The 19,167-nt window shown below is 39.6% G+C and overlaps 1 protein-coding gene across 1 annotated transcript; it reads right to left on the bottom strand.

The window, feature by feature from the left end:
- Window positions 1–305: 305 nt before the first annotated feature.
- On the bottom strand, window positions 306–18,180 carry LOC129719460 (transportin-1). The gene is made up of 9 exons (XM_055670789.1): window positions 18,020–18,180; window positions 17,422–17,834; window positions 16,141–16,989; window positions 14,954–16,084; window positions 14,727–14,898; window positions 14,572–14,667; window positions 5,231–5,306; window positions 4,799–4,973; window positions 306–4,738 (listed from the first exon to the last, which is right to left on the bottom strand). Exons 2-9 carry the CDS (start codon window positions 17,518–17,520, stop codon window positions 4,631–4,633), a joined length of 2,706 nt encoding a protein of 901 aa, XP_055526764.1. The 5' UTR covers window positions 17,521–17,834; window positions 18,020–18,180; the 3' UTR covers window positions 306–4,630.
- Window positions 18,181–19,167: the final 987 nt, after the last annotated feature.

Genomic DNA, 19,167 nt, shown 5'->3' with positions numbered 1-19,167 from the left:
GAATCTGATGATAAACGATCGAGATATAAATGCTCAAAAACTCCCATTTACCATGGTTATATCTCACAATTCCATTTGACATCTATATTTTCCTGCACTCACCAAGAAATGATAATTTATTTGAACTTAAGTATTCGTTTAGGTATAGTTTTTTCCGAATAAACTTAAATAAAGAAAAATGTGTTATGCCGATTCATCCACAAAAATCTTAAATTACGGAGATTGGTTACGCAATAGTTTTTAGAGAATACAATCTTAAAACTGTATTCTGTCATCTGGACCAAAAAAAAATGAATCAACCAAACTATCACTTCTCGTACTACTAATTTTATTGACTTCAATTAAAGCTACATTCCTATCTCAAACCCCAAGCGAAATGTTGAAATACCACGGAGTCCTGCGGAAACGGACTACACACCTGCCAAGCTACACGTTTCAACTAGAATTGAGCTGGATAGAGCTTCTCCTTCTTGTAAGTGGAAAGACATGCAAAAGTGTGGTACAAAAATTGAATTCTTATGTCGTTACTCTACTCCATGCTAACTTGCTCATAGTCTCGAGATGTATATCATCATTACCCACTTAGCAGTTCCAACTAACACTGCGACTATGAGGCGATTATGTGTAAGTGTATATGTTAAAGTTTATGTATAAGCAGCATCCGCCGGACTGTTTTGTCCAGTTTATCTATTGTTTTATGTTCTTCTTCTTCTTCTTCTTCTTTTTCTTCTAATGCTGACAAATGTAAATAAGTTGACTGTTGTTCAGAAGGTGTAATCAATACTATAAAAGAAAATATTGATCTTTGGATTTCTTAGGATATTCGGCGTTCAGAGTTCTGACGGATGGGACCAAAGGATAGGACTTTTGAGACTTCTGTTTGTAATCTTAAACCATTTTGTTCGCAAATGCTGACAACACACCCATTCGACTCAGTCACACTTGTCATACGGTACGGTACTACGGTACTTATACATTGATAATAATATTAACTACATTATAATAGCAATTTATTTCTCGTTTTTAAGTATAGATCGGCCTGTACTACGATAAAGAGTTTGGATTGCTGATGGTACTAAAAACCCAATCGCTGACAGCTTCCTGTGCGGCGGTGACCCCGCACTCCGGTAGCGTCCAATAATTCAGGCTTTCTGTGGCTCACAGCCACTATGCGCTATATTGTAAGTTTTTTTTTCACGTTAGGTGTACTGCTTTTGTTTCTTGTTTTTAGTTGTTTATTAGTAGTTTTGGAACTGTTTTCTTTAAAATACGATCACACGAAAACGCGACGAAAAACGCGACGCGACCAAGTCCCCGGAGACTGGTTTATTTCTTGATTTAAGGTACGTACGATTTTGTTTAGTATTTTTTTCTCTTTTTTCTTTCATTGTATAAACTGTGTAAAGCGATCAATATAAAGTTATCTGTTTTGTATCGTTTGCTATACGTTTGATCCTGAATCAGTAACTAGTGCTTGGTTTGTGTCCTTTTTTGTGTTATTGTAGCCTCACTCTAGATGTGGGGCGAAAATAGCGCAGATGAAAGACGAGAGGAACCCAGTTCTCAAGTAGTGACGTTGTGTTTCATCTTTGATTTAGTTTTTTTTTTGTTTCTTTCGTCTAATCTCAGTATGTGGTTTAATTTACGTGATGATTTTTGTGTGTGGTATGCATGTTGATTGCTGTTGTGATGAAACGATTGATGAGGTTAAAACTGGCTTCTATCATCGAATTGATTTTGGCTAGCTGCATTTTACAGCATTATACAACCCAGATAAACTAAAACGTCTGCTCCAATTAGACTGCACTCGTCAACAAATAGAACAGTGTATTATTTATTAAAATGATCATTTTATGATATATTTATATGTATTCTGAACCTTAAATCAGCTTTATTTTTTTATTAGCACCTTTCATTGTGGCATACGCGGCGGACCAACAACAGGGCTTTCAATACGTATGTTTGACGAACCCGATAGATGACGCGCGATTTCCTAAGATACATAACTCAAAATTTGTTAATTGAAACCTATAAAACAGAAAAAGATATATTATATATAATCTCCTAACAACGAACGAACACGGTTTTTATATCACAACGGTTTTCGGCGGAACGATTTCACGAAAAATACGAGTTTCACATTAGGTTTGTTTTCCCTGCTCCCGAACGCGACACGCGATTTGTTTGCTACAAATTTACGGAACGACCGAACGCGACGAATTCGGATAACGACGACACGATACGCGGCGATACGATTTCTAACGCTTAAAATGAAACGAACAGTTAAACTTTTTCTTTGTATACCACCATCTACGAATTGTATTGAACAGATATTACTGAATAAGCCTTTTCTTTCTAATATCGTTAAACTACTACTTGAAATATATATATCGCAGCTAAAAAAAACACAAATGTAAGTAACAGAGATTTTTGTTTCGATTTGAGGAATATGTTTTTTCTTTCACTTTCTCAGTCTTCGTTTTGTTAACCTAATAATGTTGCTGCACAACGGCGTTTGTTGTCAGTCAAATTTTAGTATTTGCATCTATATTTTTTGACGGTAAGTTTCCAGCTCTTTTAGTCCTTAAATTTGCTTTTTATCTATAATTTTGTATTTGTCTTTGATAAGTTGCAGGCTTCCTCGGGGTTTTGTATTATTTAAAAAACCATATTTGTTATAAGTTTAACTACCTAATGGCACCATTATGTATATATTTTATAGCATCTCTCAGTATGTTTCTTTTGCTTATTTTTGTTTGTTTGATCAATCAGCTGCAGTAAAGGAACTGTTGCAGTACTCCTGTTCAGATAGTATCTGTTCAACTTAAGTTTGGTCTTTTCTCGTTTCACGATTTGAACTAAAAAATAAACCACATTAGAACTAAACAGAAAAAAATAACAGTTAATAACTAAGACGCACACGGAATCCGCGGACCGGAGAACTATGACGACGGCGACGACGACGACCACGATTTTTAACGACGAACACGAACGCGACCCGAAATTCCCGATGGTACAAAATACTTGCTTACTATTACTATAAATGTCATACTAGCTGTCTTCTGATTTTCTTCTTGTTTTGTTTCAGTTTATTTGTATTTAATTTTGTTTCTTTATAGATAGTTTATACACCAAACGTTTTTCTTTTCAACACAATTAGAACGATTAAAAGGCGTAGTATGTTATACTAAAAATATCACGATTTGTACAGTTTCAAGGTAAAGGAGCGTTTCTATTGTTTTCGATTAAAGAATTGAGAATTAGAATTGACTTTTATGCTCCGTTATGAGTCATTTGATTTTAATTGGTTTGTTAGATTTCAGCTTCAGCTACCTATTTCAGACTAAGGCGAAAACTAGCCATAAATCACTACATCAGTAAGGAGAGCGAAAAAAATTCCCCGTTGAAAATCTTAGAAAATTGTACAGAAGTTACAAAGCAAATATACCAAAGAAAACAATTAAACAACTCGTTTCCTTGAAACTGACAGCAATTTACGATAGCGACCAAATTATGTATATGTCATTTCTAGAAATTAGAGGGTAACTTAATCGAACGAGAAATGTGAAAATAGCATGACAATTCTCAAATTTAATTTGTTCTTGCATGTCCATTTTCCTAGCGTTAACATAGGCAGAAAACTATTCACTCGAATTTTAGCACGTTCATTCATTCATCACAGGCGCATTCATTTCTCAGTTACACTGACAATGGTACGAATATACGAAGTGAAAATATTAGTCAAATTGATAGCTGTGCATATTTTTTTTCGTTTTTGTTTCAATATTCTCATCGCAGTTACGGCTGCGACTGCTCTCGCTCACTTCGCAAACCAGAACCAGAAGTCTCCAGCAAGGAGTCGTGTTTCGTTTATATTAATGCACACTGGACGCAGGATCATTTAGAAAGGATTTTGTGAGAATTCATAAAGAAAATTGATCGGTAGGAGTGGGTTGTTTTATCATTACGCAGAAAGACTGCCTTTTTGAGCTAGTCGATAGCCTACACTCATCAAAGGGTAAAGTTTGTTTTTGCAATAAATTCTCAATCGACCTTTGCGTTTAAATATGCGATTACGATAATATTTTGCGCTTACTGTTTACCTACCATTGTGATTAGAGTACATCTTAAAATTTGAAAGTATTTTATTTGTTTTGCGTTTCTTCAACGACGACCTTTCCATCGCCGAAGTATACGAAATACAAGGAGAGCAGGCTCCTTATTTCCGCATCATAAAAGCCCTACTTAGCGACATCGATAGCCTACAAGGCATAGTAAGCCCTACTAAATTTCGAAAAAAAAACATACTTTTTGAATAAAACAATGTTTCCCTACAAATATAAGCGAATTTACAAATTCAAAAATAATCAAAATTTTGCTCTGAAAGCAACCTGTTTTCTTTTTCATCACCATAGATTTTTAGTTGGGATATTTTTTTTTGCAAAAACAAAAGCAGACTTTCGCGTCATTGTTACTTATTTCGAAAGGATTTCTTTGGACCCTGTCTTACTTGTTGTTGCTGATGCATCACCTCCCGAACGCAACCGATCGTTTGCAAATCAATAGAATAAAATAATTTGCTACATACCGTCGAAACCATCAATACATACGTTCGGTTTCTTAGAATCACTTAGATGCTGTACATCACCGCTAGACGCTCGCTCAACTGGGGTGGAAATTGCTCCACGAAACGGGCCCAATTTTCCTCACCAACCTGGGTTTTGAAGCCATGCAGAATCTGTAAAATAAAAAACAAATCAATTGATATACACCGCACGGCAAAACAAAGCAAATAAACCTTTTGCAACATCTCGTGTAGATCGCTTTTTGGATTCATCCAAGATGCTGCCGCATCGCAGAAAAAGATAAAATCGGCCACCACCCCAACGGGGTTTACCGTAATCATCTGACACATTCCACGGAAGGCGGAGTCTTTCTCCTCGTTGTCGCGAATGTTGCGGAGTGAGGAACACCTGCAAAAAGAGAGTTTATCATCTTAAGCCTGCTCATCCGGTGTTCGTCCGAAAATGAAATGTACACACAGAACTTTTCACAGTGTAACGTGGAACGGAAACAACGCCAACATAATATTCACAGTCGGACAATTGAACTGTACAGAGAAGACTGTCTCGCGAAAAACTGTAGATAGCTAAACAACTAAACAACCAAGGTTACACATATGAAAAGAACACTAGAGTATGAAAGAATAGAAAGTAATTTAGTTACACACCACTGTCGCACAAACTGTTGTAACGAGGGAGCCACTTCAAGGGGGCACACAAGACCGAGCCGACCGATTGTTATTGCTATACAGAAAAAATAAACAGAATAAAGAAAGAAGAATACAAACAATTATACGAAACGTGGCTACAGTAAGAGCGCTGCAATGGAATACTATTTTGCAAATTTTGCGAATTGGGTTGCTTCGAAAATCAACGTACCCTTTGAAAAACCAAAATGTTCTTTGGAATAGGTATTAAAGAGATATTTTGTCCTAGTGCTTTTAAAAGGATGTTTACTTAGAGAATTTTTTTATGACTGCAAATATAAGGCAGTTTACAGTGGTTTAAATTAAGGATCAACTTAGGGGAACAAGGGGCAAGATCGCCATACGGGGCAGAATGGGCATATGTTGTTTCTAGGTTTCTGGCAGTAATTTTGGAACTGTTATAAATTTGAATCATTAACATTAATCTGAAGATGTAATTTTATTCAAAATAACTGGAAAAAACAAATTCGCTTTTACACAATATACAATTGTATCATTCATGCACGTCTTGCGTATAATATTATAGCTCACATGCGCGAAAAATAAGGGTTTTTGCATGCGTATATGTCGTTTTGGGCTCGAAAGTTTATTTTCGGTAATCGTTATTGATATTCAAACAGTTTCAATAAATAATGCAGTGTTTTTAAATGAAACATCATCTAAAAACAGCTCTTTTTCATAAGTGTTTCTCATGGGGTAGATTGGGCAGTGCTGGTAGGGGCAGAATTGCCATACCTATGCACGAAAACATAACCTACAAACCAGAAAGTGCTGTCAAAAAAGTAAACATCGTGCTAGCAGCAGTTAATAGTAAAATGGTTCGGAATTACAAACGGTTGTCGGGGCGCAAAAAATGGTCACAGTCATCATTGGCCACTGCTATAGACGCGGTTATTTCTCATCGAATGTTAGTGAACCGAGCGGTTATTGCACACGGCATTCCACGGCAAACGTTAAGCCGACATTTAAGGCTGCGTCGAACAGATTCGTTTGTTGACAATCATTAAAATAAAGTTACCTAAATTTAAATTTTGTCATGTTTTATTATTCCTTCATCCGCACAGTAGTGTTTTATGGACCAAAACCTTATTTTTATATGCGGGCAAATTCATAGATAATTTTCAAATTGAAAAAGGCTAAAAAATTACGCTGTTTTGGAGTATAAATAGTGAAACAGGGAAGGAAAACTTTGTTTCGGTACCTACGATTGTACGTTACATTGATACATTGTTTAATGTTTGCTTGAAATCGAAAAATATGAACATGCCCATTATGCCCCATAGGTATGCCCAATCTACCCCGTACCGCGACCAGCCTCACACTTTTTAGTGGCTTAGGAAATTATTCATAAATATTTAAATAACCTTTTTCTTTAGTTTCCAATGTAGCAACTCTTGAGTATTATTCTTACTCTATGTAGTAAAAATGTATTCAGTAGCTTTTTGCTCACTTTGCCCTAACAATTTGATAAGAAGCTTAAGGTGTTCATCTTGCCCCTTGTCCCCCTAAGTCTTTACAGGATAGACATAATACGATCTAACAAACTTGTTTATAGGGTACCTACTACGTACACAACTTCCATCTTCAACATCCCCTGTTAATGCTCTTAATCAGCCAATCAAAGCCAAGGTTCAAATGCTTTCGTGACTGTGTCTGCCAGCCCTTCGTTAGTTCATATTGGTTCCTTACGAAAAATCTCAGCTATCACATGGTCCCGCAAAAAGTTGTGCTTTATATCAATGTGCTAGGCACGTTTAAATTCTGTATTCTTAGTCATTGCAACGCATCCGTGGTTGTGCTCATCTAAGGTGAATATTTCGTTAGCTTGCAGTACACCTAGGTCCTCTAAAATACCTTTCAGCCATGATTCTTCGAAGCACTTAAAGTCACGTACTTTGCTTAGCTTGTTAGACATGAACGCCACAGTTTGATATTTTCCGTTTGCCCAACTGACATTGCAACCATAAACTTTAAAAAAGCCGCTTATCTATTTCCGATCTGCATGATTGGAAGCCCAATCTTCATCTGCATACTCTGTCAACGGGTCATGTGTCCGGTGCGCGGTGAAACTTTAGCATAACAAGTATCGGATTGACGCACATGTTGTACATAATGCTACCCAACACTTCACGAAAGGAATGATTTATGTTACAACTTAACCCAGGAAACACAAGACATTTCTCCATAGGATTTAAAACAGGGTTTTACATCATCCCGAATATCGCAAGAAGTTTTCTTAATGACTGCTTCTATCGAAGGTGTCAAGATTCTCTCATCTCGGTTATAACGAATTCGAATGCCGAGAAAATGCATCTAGGGTTCTGCTTGAGTCCGTACAGTGTCTTCTCCAGCTTGTATACCACGTTGATCGGGTCTTTCATTGGAACTGTATACACATACCTTTCTTCAGGTACCTATACAGGAAAAGGGTTTTAACTTCTAGTTGATAAACAGTTAACTTCGAGTTTTCCTTAATACCAGGCTGTTAACGTTTGCGGCAAAAAAGGGACAAAAATTGCCGATTTTTTATGGGAAACTACTCAAACATCATCAATCATAGTAACCCATGAGTTAGCAAAAAAAAATTGACAGCTCTATCAGTCAAACTCTACCTGTGATGGCGAAAAAAGTGAAGCTACTCCGTTCAGAAGTGTGCGCGTTCAAAGAACAGTAACCTGCCGAGTCAAAAACGGACATCGTGCGGCACTTTGTGGACGCCGGGTATGCCCGTTGCGGCATCTACAACATCTTGACACTCTTGGACAACGATCAGAGCATCGAAAGAAAGCCCGGTTCCGGACCGCCAACGACCCTGAGCGACAAGAAGCTTCAAAGGATGCTGAAGAAGAAGACCGAGGGAAAAGTGGCTAAATCGCTGCGTGCACTTGGTCGGGAGGTTGGTGCAAGCGGTTAAACAGTGAAAAAGTATCTGAAGAACAAGGACATACATGTCAGGAAGCGGCAGTCCCGTCCTCTGGTCTCGGAACTGCAGGCAATGACGCAGCGACAGCGGTTGAATAAGAGGGTCAAGTCGATTTTCCCGGCGAATCGCGACGTGGCAGTAGGGATGGACGACGAGACCAATCTCACCCTGGATGGCAACGATTAGCAGGGCACTTCGTATTTTACCTCCCCCACGAAGGAAGTGAGCACCGAGGTAAAGTTTATTTCACAGACCAAGTTCTCCAAGAAGGTGCGGCTGTGGCTGACAATTAGCTAGAAAGGGATGTCAAAGTTGCTGTTCTTTCGCTCCGGGCTGGCCGTGAACGGGGAGATTTATAGTACGAAATGCCTGCCAGAAGTTGCGTCGTTTATCAAGCAATACCATAAAGGCGAAGACACGCTGTTCTGGCCAGATTTGGCGTCGGCCCACTACTCGAAGCGATCGTTGAAGGAAATGGAGCGGCTGAATATCGATGTGGTACCGAAGTCGGCGAATCCGCCTAACGTCCCCCATCTGCGTCCCATCGAGAATTTCTGGGCAAACTTGAAGCGCAAGATCTATTCCAACAATTTTGTCGCGAAAACGGAGGAGAAATTAACAAAAAAAAAAAAACAAAGAAAGAGCTTAAAAACATGCCTTCACGCATGTTTTCGTCCGCCATGGCGAATGTTCCGGTTAACTGCCGGAAGGCCGTACGCAAGGGCGTAGATTTTTTTTGCAAATAAGATAATATAATTACCATTAATGGGAAATTTATCCAACTCAATTATGTCTTAGTTTTTTTTCATCATCATCTGAACAAAGTCCATTTTTTACCGCAAACGTCATAGGCTAGTCGTCCTTATCAACAAAGAAGATGATTGGTTTCTTTGTTCTTTCGAAGGCCATAACATAACTTCCGATTCACGAGATGATCACACTTTTCTTTCTTCCGCTACTTTCAGAACCCATGCCTTACCTTATCTTACCAGTCAGCTCCAAGCCGAGACGTCCCTTGCTGTTCGAAGATGTCTTCGTCTTAGTTTAATTCGGTCCATGGCAGTAGCTCGCCAGCCATGTCGTCTGCGGAGGCCGCGCAGTTCGTCCTCCACTTGATTAATAGCGAATTTCTTTATTTCACCAGCTCACCTCGTTTTGACCTGGAAGCGCACTAACTGCTGTCAAACCCCTTCTTTAGTCTCTCGATTTTGACCCAGTTTTGACCTGCCGTGCTGCCCGAAGCGCACTGTAAAATTTGTCAGCTCCAACCCATCACCGCACGTGCTAAATTCGTTAACAATTATCTGGCATCTCTTTCTTACTTGCGTCTTAAATGGCGATGACATTATATTATTCCTCGGCAGTTTTGCCCGCACACTATAAAGAAATTTGCTATAAGTAACCTTGCTCGCTGCGCACCTCGTCGCCTCGTTTTAGTCGGGTCGTTATCGAGAACCATTTTCACCGGTCCGACATCCTTACGACATGTCCAGTCCACCGCCGTCTCCCATAGCGCCGTTTGAACGAGTGATTCGTCCGCCTTCACCAAGATCCATCTTCCATCTGCAGATGGTACGTAGCACCTTTCATTAGAAATCCCCAAGGACGGGTTGGTCCATGTTATCAACAGTCAACAGTAAACCCAACTACACGAACTTGTCCACCACCTCGATTTCATCACTGCCAATCTAAATTCTTGCTTGAAGGTTTATTCTGTCTTTTATAGAACCTCTTCCGCTAATATACTTAGTTTTCGAAGTATTTATGGCCAGTCCAATTCGTTTGGCTTTAGCCTTCAGTCTGATTCACGTCTTCGTCATCTTCTCAAGGGTTCGTTCGAGGATCTCCTGAATATCGTGCCACTCGTGTCGATACCTGCCCTTCGTGTTACACCTTCCGAAGCGATATTAAATAAAAGGCACGGTAGTCCATCACCTTGCCGTGACGCTCTACGAGATCCGCATGGACTTGAGTCAATCCCCGAAACTCGAACTGCTCTAAACTCGAATTACCCGATTCACCGTCGACTTTATCAACCGTGTCAGTTTATACGGGAAACCGTAAGCGTGCATAATCTGCAATAACTGTTTTTGATAGATTGTCTTGTACGCCGCTTTAAAGTCGATGAAGAGAAAGTGTGTGGACACTTGGGTGGGGAATCGTTATATGGAAAAAACGAAACTTGATAGCAGAAAGCCAGAACCAAGCTTTTTTTTTTGTTCTTTTTGGGGCCCCAAACAATCCTGAATTTATTGGAAGTCGGTTGGTTTTGTCTCCGCTTGGCGCATTGCATTTTAAATTTATATGGAGATTTGTATAGAAAAACCAACTTTTTTGCATTTTCCATTCTAAAGAGCTCAAAATGGCTCAAACCATAGGTTTCATGACATCAAATGGTAGGTTTTTTAATGCCTAACAACTTGGTCGAAGACATTAAATAGCTAAAGTGTGCCAATAAAATACTAGAGCTGTTCAAATTTGAGTATGTCGAAATTTATGTTGCCGGTGTCAGTCAGATTTCCATCAGAAGTAACCTCTGAAACACGTTGTAGATTCTACATACGCCTAGAATATTGACGAAATTTGTTTGCTTGGCCCAGCTGAGTGTATAAACTCGTTACGACAGGTTACTTCTGATGGGAATCCAACTGACGCCGGTATATTAATAATGCTGGCAGAAAACAAGATTTTCTGCATTTAAATCGACCTACTCAAATTTGAACAGCTATAGCTCTTCTTAGGGACATTCTAGCTCTTCAGTGTCTTCTGCAAAGTTGTTAGGCATCTCAAATACTATACATAATGTAGTGCATTAATGTAGTGCATTATTAGAGCATTTTTGAGCTCTCTAGAGAGGTAAATGCAAAAAAGTTGGTTTTCTCATATGAATTTTCATACAAATTTGAAATGCAATGCGCCAAGCGGAGACAAAACCAACCGACTTCCAATAAATTCAGGATTGTTTGGGACCCCAAAAGGAACCAAAAAAACTTGGTTCTGGAAAATCGATCACTTTTCCCCACCCTAGCGGACACGTTATATTCACGGCATTTCTGTAGGACCTGTCCTGTCGTACTGCGTATATTCGATCTGTAGTGTCTCACGAACTTCCTCGCAAACGGTGATAGTCGACGGTACAGAATTTGAGAGAGCAATTTGTAGGCGGCACTTAGCAGCGTGAGTGCACGATAATTGCAGCAATACAACTTTTTGTAAATGTGGCACACGGTACCATCCGTTCACTATTACGGTACTACCTTCTCCACCCAAACTTTGGCAGTAATCCAGTGTAGCGCCTTAGCCAGTGCTTCGCCACCGTGTTTCAACAGCTCGCAGGGAAGTTGGTCAGCTACAGCTGCTTTGTTGTTTTTCGGCCGGCTGATCTGCTCTTTGACCTCTTGGCGGTCAAGGGCTGGAACTTTGTCTTCATCTGCGCCGTGATGGTGCTCGTCGTAGTACTGATTCCTTCTTTCAATCACCTCACACTTCTTCATCAGAAGGTTGCCATCCAGATCCCTGCAAATTTCGGCTTGTAGCACGTAGCCTTTGTGGGAACTGTTCAGTTTCTCGTAGAACTTTTGTGTGTCATTTACACAGTACTGTTCCTCCATCGCCTCACGATCTCGATATTCCTGCTGGCGCTTCTTATTCCGAACGACCGAGTTTTGCCTATTCCGTGCGCGTTGCAGCATTCTCGCTCGTGCTACATTCTTCTCTTCCACTAACGCATGAAGGCCACAGCTTTTCCATCACTCACCACTTGCGACATTCGCTCCAGCGTGGATCTTGCTTCGATAATTCTTGACCATGTGGCCTTTCTTGGTGAGCCGATTTCATTTACCTAAGAACTACAGGAGCTTCCGCCGATGACTAACGGATCGCAGGATTCTGTTAGGGTTACGAAGAGCGCCCTTCTTCTAGCTTCTCCCCGGCTAACTTCAGTTTCCTGATGACCTGGTCGAAAAGCTTTTAATGTTCCTTGACTGATCCATGTTCTGCCATTTTGATTTTCGAGAGCTGCTTGCGTATTTAATCTAAAGTGATGCAGATTTCCTTGGCCGTTTCACTCTCGCGAATCAAAACCGGGAAGTCATCGTGGATGAAGCAAATGATCTCACTTGACTGATATGACACTCATAATAACCCAAATTCCACAGTCCCGTAATAGGATTTTGTTCACTTCACTCTGATTTCACCGTGAAGTGACTCCCGTAATAAGCACCAATGAGTATGTGTGTCCAATCACAAATGGTGACTTCTCAACACTGTTAGTAATTTGTAATTTTAATTGTTAGGATTTGTTTGCTTTCGCAACTAGGACTTATCATTCGTAGGGATTTAAACCTACTATCATTCAATTTTATTGTTTATCTCTGATCACTGATTATAGCTCATAACTATCAAGCAGAAAAAAACGAAAGTTATTGGTGGCAATATAGTTGCCACTGCCTTCTAAAGGGGTAAAACAATTGGGAAAGATCTTGCGTCTTCACAGGACAACAGCTTCCACTTGTTCATGGGATATAACAAACTTGTTACTAGGGTAGTATGACCGCAACTTCCATCTTTAACACTTAACAGTAAGTTTCCAGAATGTACTTGTTCAAGAATTTGGGTTTAAAACTTAACCCTATAGTGCCCAAACCGAGCTTTAGTAAAATCACAATTAATCTTTAATAAATACTCGAAAATGTTTATAAAGATTTATAGTGATTATACTAAAGTCCATCTAAGGTTAAGATTTATTATGTAAGATCGTGTTTAGATGTCGTTTTCTAAATCATGTAAAATCAAACGGCAAAGGCTAAATCATTTAAATTTTTTTTCAAATGCCGAACGCGGATCCTAAATGTTCACTGATGGACAAATCAGTAAAACCACTGACGTGTATTTTAAAACATTAAACCGAGTTGGTCAGTTCTGTTGCGTAACACACAATTATTGCGCACACAAATGGACGAAACGCTTTTTGTTCATGCTTGCTTTGCGCCCACACTTGTAGCCAGCTCGCTACGGCTCAAGTGTGAACGCAAAGGAGTTATCACATTGCGTGCGCTCCATGCTGAACACATTCAAAAGGCAATTGCTTCAAAGGATGCAATGTCGGAATGCCTTTGATTACCGATGTTTTTTCACGAATAGATGAATTGATTTTTTCTCAGTGTCAGCACATTTATTTCCTGATGCAACTAGTGAGCATTGCTCACTGCGACGATAGATGAATTTCGTTAAGCATATTCAATGATAGAACAGTAAAATGAGTATCAAAGGCCTCGTAAATGATTCACTATTTTGAAATGATTTTAATTTTTGACGATCAAAATATCAACACGAGTGTTAAAGTTCATCCGTTCGGTGTTCATCGGTTGTTCGATTTCATGAATATCAACATTCGCACGGGCAGTATGATTATCAATATAAAAAGGCTGACAATCGCTGGTTTTGAATATCATGACAGTGAATATTCTCAGCAGCACTGGTCGGATCTCATCAACCGTTGTTATTAAGAGCCAAATTAGCTATCCCATATGTGTGAGCGCAGATTTAAAAATTCAGGGATTGCATTGCATAAACAGATTTTGGACTGGTCATAGTTCAATCTTCCGAATACACTAAAGAGTCTCTAAAAAGAAGAGTATTACGAACGAATCGGCTTTCGTCAACTTTGTCAATGCAAGAAGAAAAAAAATCCCTATAAAATCTAATGTGCTGTCCTGTCGAATTCTCAAGATACGATGTAGGTCTAACCGCCAATTGTCGTACGTTAAAATTTCAGCTTGGGAGAAACTGTTAGTATCAATAGGAATGTAATAAAAATTAACTTGTTTTTTTTTCTCTCGACTGCATCCGAAATGTATGCTCATGTTATGAGATTTAGCTATTAGAAATGCTACACTTCTGAACAACCGAAATGTATATCGTGATCCTACGACTACTGAATCAATAAGTAAAAACATCAGAATATTCAGGGCGAGGAAATCTTCCTCTGAATAAATACAAAATCTTCCGAAAGATCGCCAGGTTTGTACGAACATATTAAGGCACGAAGCATCGCAGCACTGTAAATAATTGCTCTAGACTCACTGCAATACGTAGTCAACTGACCAATATGCTTTGCATCATTTCTTACGCGGTTTGCTTTAAATTTCTCTCGCAGCTTAACAAAAGCTGCATGCCAGTACTAATATTTCACTATTTCCTTGGCAGTAATTGTCCTTCATATTATCTTTCAAACACGACAAGCACTATAATTTCATCATATTTAACCCAACACTTAAAATCAACACTTTAAATTAACTAACAAATAACAATTATTGACAAAAATCAAAGAACATTTGGCGATCAAAACTAAATGATGAGCCTTGGGCCCATGACTTACCGGTATTTTCCAGCAGCGTTTTCGGTGTGTTTGGATTGTTGATTATTTCGATCAGCTGTGCCAACACCAGCGGAATGTATGGCTTGGTGTCTTCGCCTAAAAAAACAATTCTTATTTAATAAAAACTCTCTCGGTCAATACTGAAATGAACTAACGCAGCTTAATACTAATTTCTCCGATCGCCCAAGTAGCATTGTTGCAAACGGAAATATGCTCTGGATTGAGATTCTGACCTAAGATGGGCAGAAAATCTCCGATAAAAGGATGAACATGCACAAAGCATGCTTTCGTCAAATCACCCAGCAGTGCAAATGAAGATTGTCGAACCTGTAAAAAATAGAATTAATCAACTGTCCTAGCTTCCATTGTAGTAGGTTCCAACCTCCGGCATCGAATCCTGCATACATTGATACAGCAGTTGCATTATGTTACTGCTCACCACCAGTGACTCGATTTGTCCGTCCAAGCCTTCCGCTAATCCAGACAGCAAGTCCAGGGCGACAATCATAAAATCCTTATCTGGCAGCTCGTACTGGCCAGGACTAGCCGTACTGGCAAGATCTTGGTTTAGCGTTTGCTGGATCAGTGAAATGCAACGCCTGTAAACTGGTTCACAGTACGGCAAAAATCCGGATTGCAGTGCAGTCGCCACACTGGACAAGCATTCCAGCAGCGGGAACAGATCCTTATCTTCATCTTTTAGCATGTTCCACTTCTGAATCAACGGTGGCATCAGCATGTTTATGTACTCTGGTTTGTTCAAATGATGCCCAACCGAATCCGCCAGTGTTCCAATGGCATCATACAGTATCAACAGGTTTTTGTGCTGATATTTACCAAAAGCGAATACTAAAGTTTTCAGAATAAAACCTAAATATGGAACCAATTCGGTACAAGCCTCCTCTTCGAGTGTGGCAAAAGCAGAGCAAGCTGCCTCCTGAACACGCTTATTAGCGTCGAGAATCCGCTTCAGTAACTCTTCCATCAATGGTTTTAAATATTGATCATGTGGCTGACTAACAACCCAGTGAGCATAACGAGACAACGTCCAGCAGGTTATCGCCCGCACTAGCGCTTTCTTATCCGACAAGCAAGAAATCAAAAACGGAATCAACTCCGGCAAATGGGGGATCATTCCATTCATACACCCTTCGGCAATAGCTCCCAGCGCCAAAATGCCACTCTCCTTGATTTGCCAATCCGAGTGGAATAGTGTTTCCTTTAGAATGGGAAGCAGAATCGGAAGGAAGTCGTCCTTGAAAACGTTCGCCAGCACATCGAGGGCAGCAGCGCTACATTTGCGCAAATTCCAATCGGACAGATTACTGTCATCGTCCATATCGTCGTAGGGATCATCCATATCTTCCTCCTCATCGTTCCCTTCCATCGCACGCGCTCCAACCTCTTGTGCGCCCATAATGCCCGCCTTTTGCGTGTGGGTGCGAGACTTATGAAACCGTGGTTTGATGTCTTCTTCCCGATCGGGAATCATTTCGTCCTCTTCCACGTCGCCCTGCAAAAATAAAAAATGATTAATATGCCATCAGGGTTTTCAAAATATTAGCTTACCTTTAGAATAATGATATCAATATCAGAGTACCGCATACCTCGAACCAGCACCGGGGCTAGTCGTGGCAAATGTGGCGTCAGTACCTCCTTGCAAACGGTCTGCTCGGCAAGTGACAACCAAAATTCACACGCTTCTAGTGCCGTTTCGTCGGGATCCTGAGTTCGAATCAACATGTACTCGATGATATTATTCATGTGTGGCATCAACCGATCCATTCGGACCTCCAGCAGCATCACTAGCCCGCGACAAACATTCTTGCGAACCTCTCGATCTTCATCCGACGAAAGATGGAACAGATTTTCTATGAACGTATCAATATGCAACATTAGTGCCTGTGTTCGGTTGATGATAAATTGATTGATGCAGGCAATCGCGTGTGAACGGATCTTTGGACTGGAGTGGCGGAAGAATTGTAGGAATTTCGGAATCATTATGTTCAGTGGACGGTTGAGTGCAGCGCTGTCCAGCGTGTCTGCCGAGTCCTCGCAGATCTTTTGCAATGCACCGAAAGCACCTTCGCACACACTGTATTCCTGTGAATCTAGCATATCACATAGCGTCGGTAGCAACTCCGGCCAGCTCTGCAGGCTGCCCTTATTCGCGATAGTTGTGATTAAAATACCGACCGTGGCCCGAATCAATGGCGAAGGATCGCCTAGTGCCATCAGGCATTCCTGTTTGATGTACTCGATGATCTCCGGCTGCAGCTGCGTACCGTGAATGCGAATGTTATTCTTCAGGATCAGTCCGGACAGCGAGCGTGTTGGTTCATCTTGGCTTTTCAGCTTTGTTAGTACATATATTAGGTAGTTGTTGAAATCTGGATACTGATTTAATTCTTCCAGTTTCTGAAAGAGAAATTAATTAATTAATCCTTCTACAGATTAGAGTCAGATGGCGGATATTATAGAAAAAAAAATGCGGTTCCTCAACTTGCATTCATTCTATCGAAGATTCTAAGATTGAACCAACAGCATAGCGCACATGAAAAGATGCTACTGTTATTAGTTTACCTGAGTCTCTTCCATTGCAAAAACCATTCACAAGCAGAACAAAATTAAATTTGCTCGTAGAAGAACTCAAACACACCTCTAAAATTTAATCTAATTTCGAAAAAAAAAACAAAGCTTTGAAATTAATAATAAACAGCAAATATTTTACCATTAACCGACTTTCACGTGCAAAATCTCAAAACAATGGGTACAAGTGGTGCCAAGCTTGCACTCTTTGCCCTAGTATTCTAATGGAACATATTAATTAATTACAATAACAATACATACCATTTGCACTGCACGCTGAATTGCATTGTCCGTGGATTGCGATTGTTTGAGCAGTGTAATAATTTGGTTCAGTCCTTCTTGCTGCGGTTCCCACGTCATTTTAGCTTTCTCTCAGTATTTCCGCCAGGTACCGTTAACTGTGATATTGTCCAGGGCTAGCTAGTGTTTGCGCTAAACAGGCGATTTAGATATCTTTCGCTGCACCGCTTCAAATCAGCAGAGCGCGAAACTGATTTGTTCGTCCTCTCCACTAGTGGACGCACCCTTGCAGGACGTTGGCAAATTTATCTTTTCGCAAAACTAGTTTTTACCCTTTTTATAGAGCAAAATATGGTGGGGAACTAACTTCTTTGTCTTCTCCTCTCCAACCAGTTTTGTCGGCAAAACACGCGTCCAATAGTTTTTTTGTTAACCTGTAATGAAAAAAAAAAAAAAACATTATTATACCCACTATTTAAATTCTGGTAAGCCATTTCTGGCCAAAAATATTTGCCAATATTGTGAAAAGCGTTCGGTAGGAAAAAATGAAAATGTCTCCTTGACAAAAGTCGAAAACGCCTCTCTTCGCGAACGGACCAAGTAGAAAATGCATTCTCACCTCTGCTGGCGACGCAATCCTGTGACACTAATTATTATTCGCTGCCGGTAATAAGTATGAACAATTTGCACTACTACTGCAAGCGATTTTCGTTATAAAATGTATGTAAAATGAGAAAATAATTTGCAAATCCAACGCTGCGTGTCGACTCGGGATGACTTTTTTTGCTTGAAGGAAGAGAGTTTTCGGAGGTTCAACGGTCAGTGTTGCTAGTCGGTTTATAAGACAGCAAAGTTTCACTAGCCCGCCTGACTAACGAGGGGTATTTCGAACGTGAATTAACGAAAAAGCGTAAGGAACCATTCAAATATTACATAACGCGGAATTTGGCAATTTTCAATACCCACCCACCCCCATGTAACGCAATTTTACATGTTTGCCACATGCAATATAACGCTCCGCCGAATACCCCCCCACCCCCTAGAGCGTTATGTATTATTTGAATGATCCCTAACTGCAAAATCCACCGGATTAATTTTTTTTCTCTGCCCGAAAAAAAATAACATTATTAAAACATTAAAAAAACCTTACAAATTGCTGTAATTGTACATAGTTATACCATAATTTAACTATGTTTTTCATTGTAGATACATCTATTTTACATAAAATATCATTGTCCAGAACAATAAAAACATCGTTTTTGCCATTTTTACAATGAAAAAGGGGGGTCGTTATGTATCTTAACAGCATTTTTTCAGGCATTTTTCCCATACATTTAGAAGTCACTGACAATGTTTTTCATGGTAAAATTATTGTCGGTGGTAGATTCAACAACAAAAAACGTTGTTAAAACATGGTAATGACAACAAACGTTTACAAGCTTACAGTAAAAATACCGTGTTTTTTATGGCTCATCAAAAACACGGTATTTTTACTGTATGAGCTTGTAAACGATTGTTGTCATTACCATGTTTTAACAACGTTTTTTGTTGTTGAATCTACCACCGACAATGATTTTACCAAGGAAAACATTGTCAGTGATTTCTAAATGTATGGGAAAAATGCCTGAAAAAATGCTGTTAAGATACATAACGACCCCCCTTTTTCATTGTAAAAATGACAAAAACGCTGTTTTTTATTGTTCTGGACAATGATATTTAATGTAAAATTGATGTATCTACAAGGAAAAACATAGTTAAATTATGGTA

Source organism: Wyeomyia smithii, chromosome 2 (genome assembly GCF_029784165.1).
Source record: "Wyeomyia smithii strain HCP4-BCI-WySm-NY-G18 chromosome 2, ASM2978416v1, whole genome shotgun sequence".
Lineage (NCBI taxonomy): Eukaryota > Metazoa > Arthropoda > Insecta > Diptera > Culicidae > Wyeomyia > Wyeomyia smithii.
Note: the sequence above shows the minus strand (reverse complement) of the source record. Positions and strands in the feature narration are given on the sequence as shown.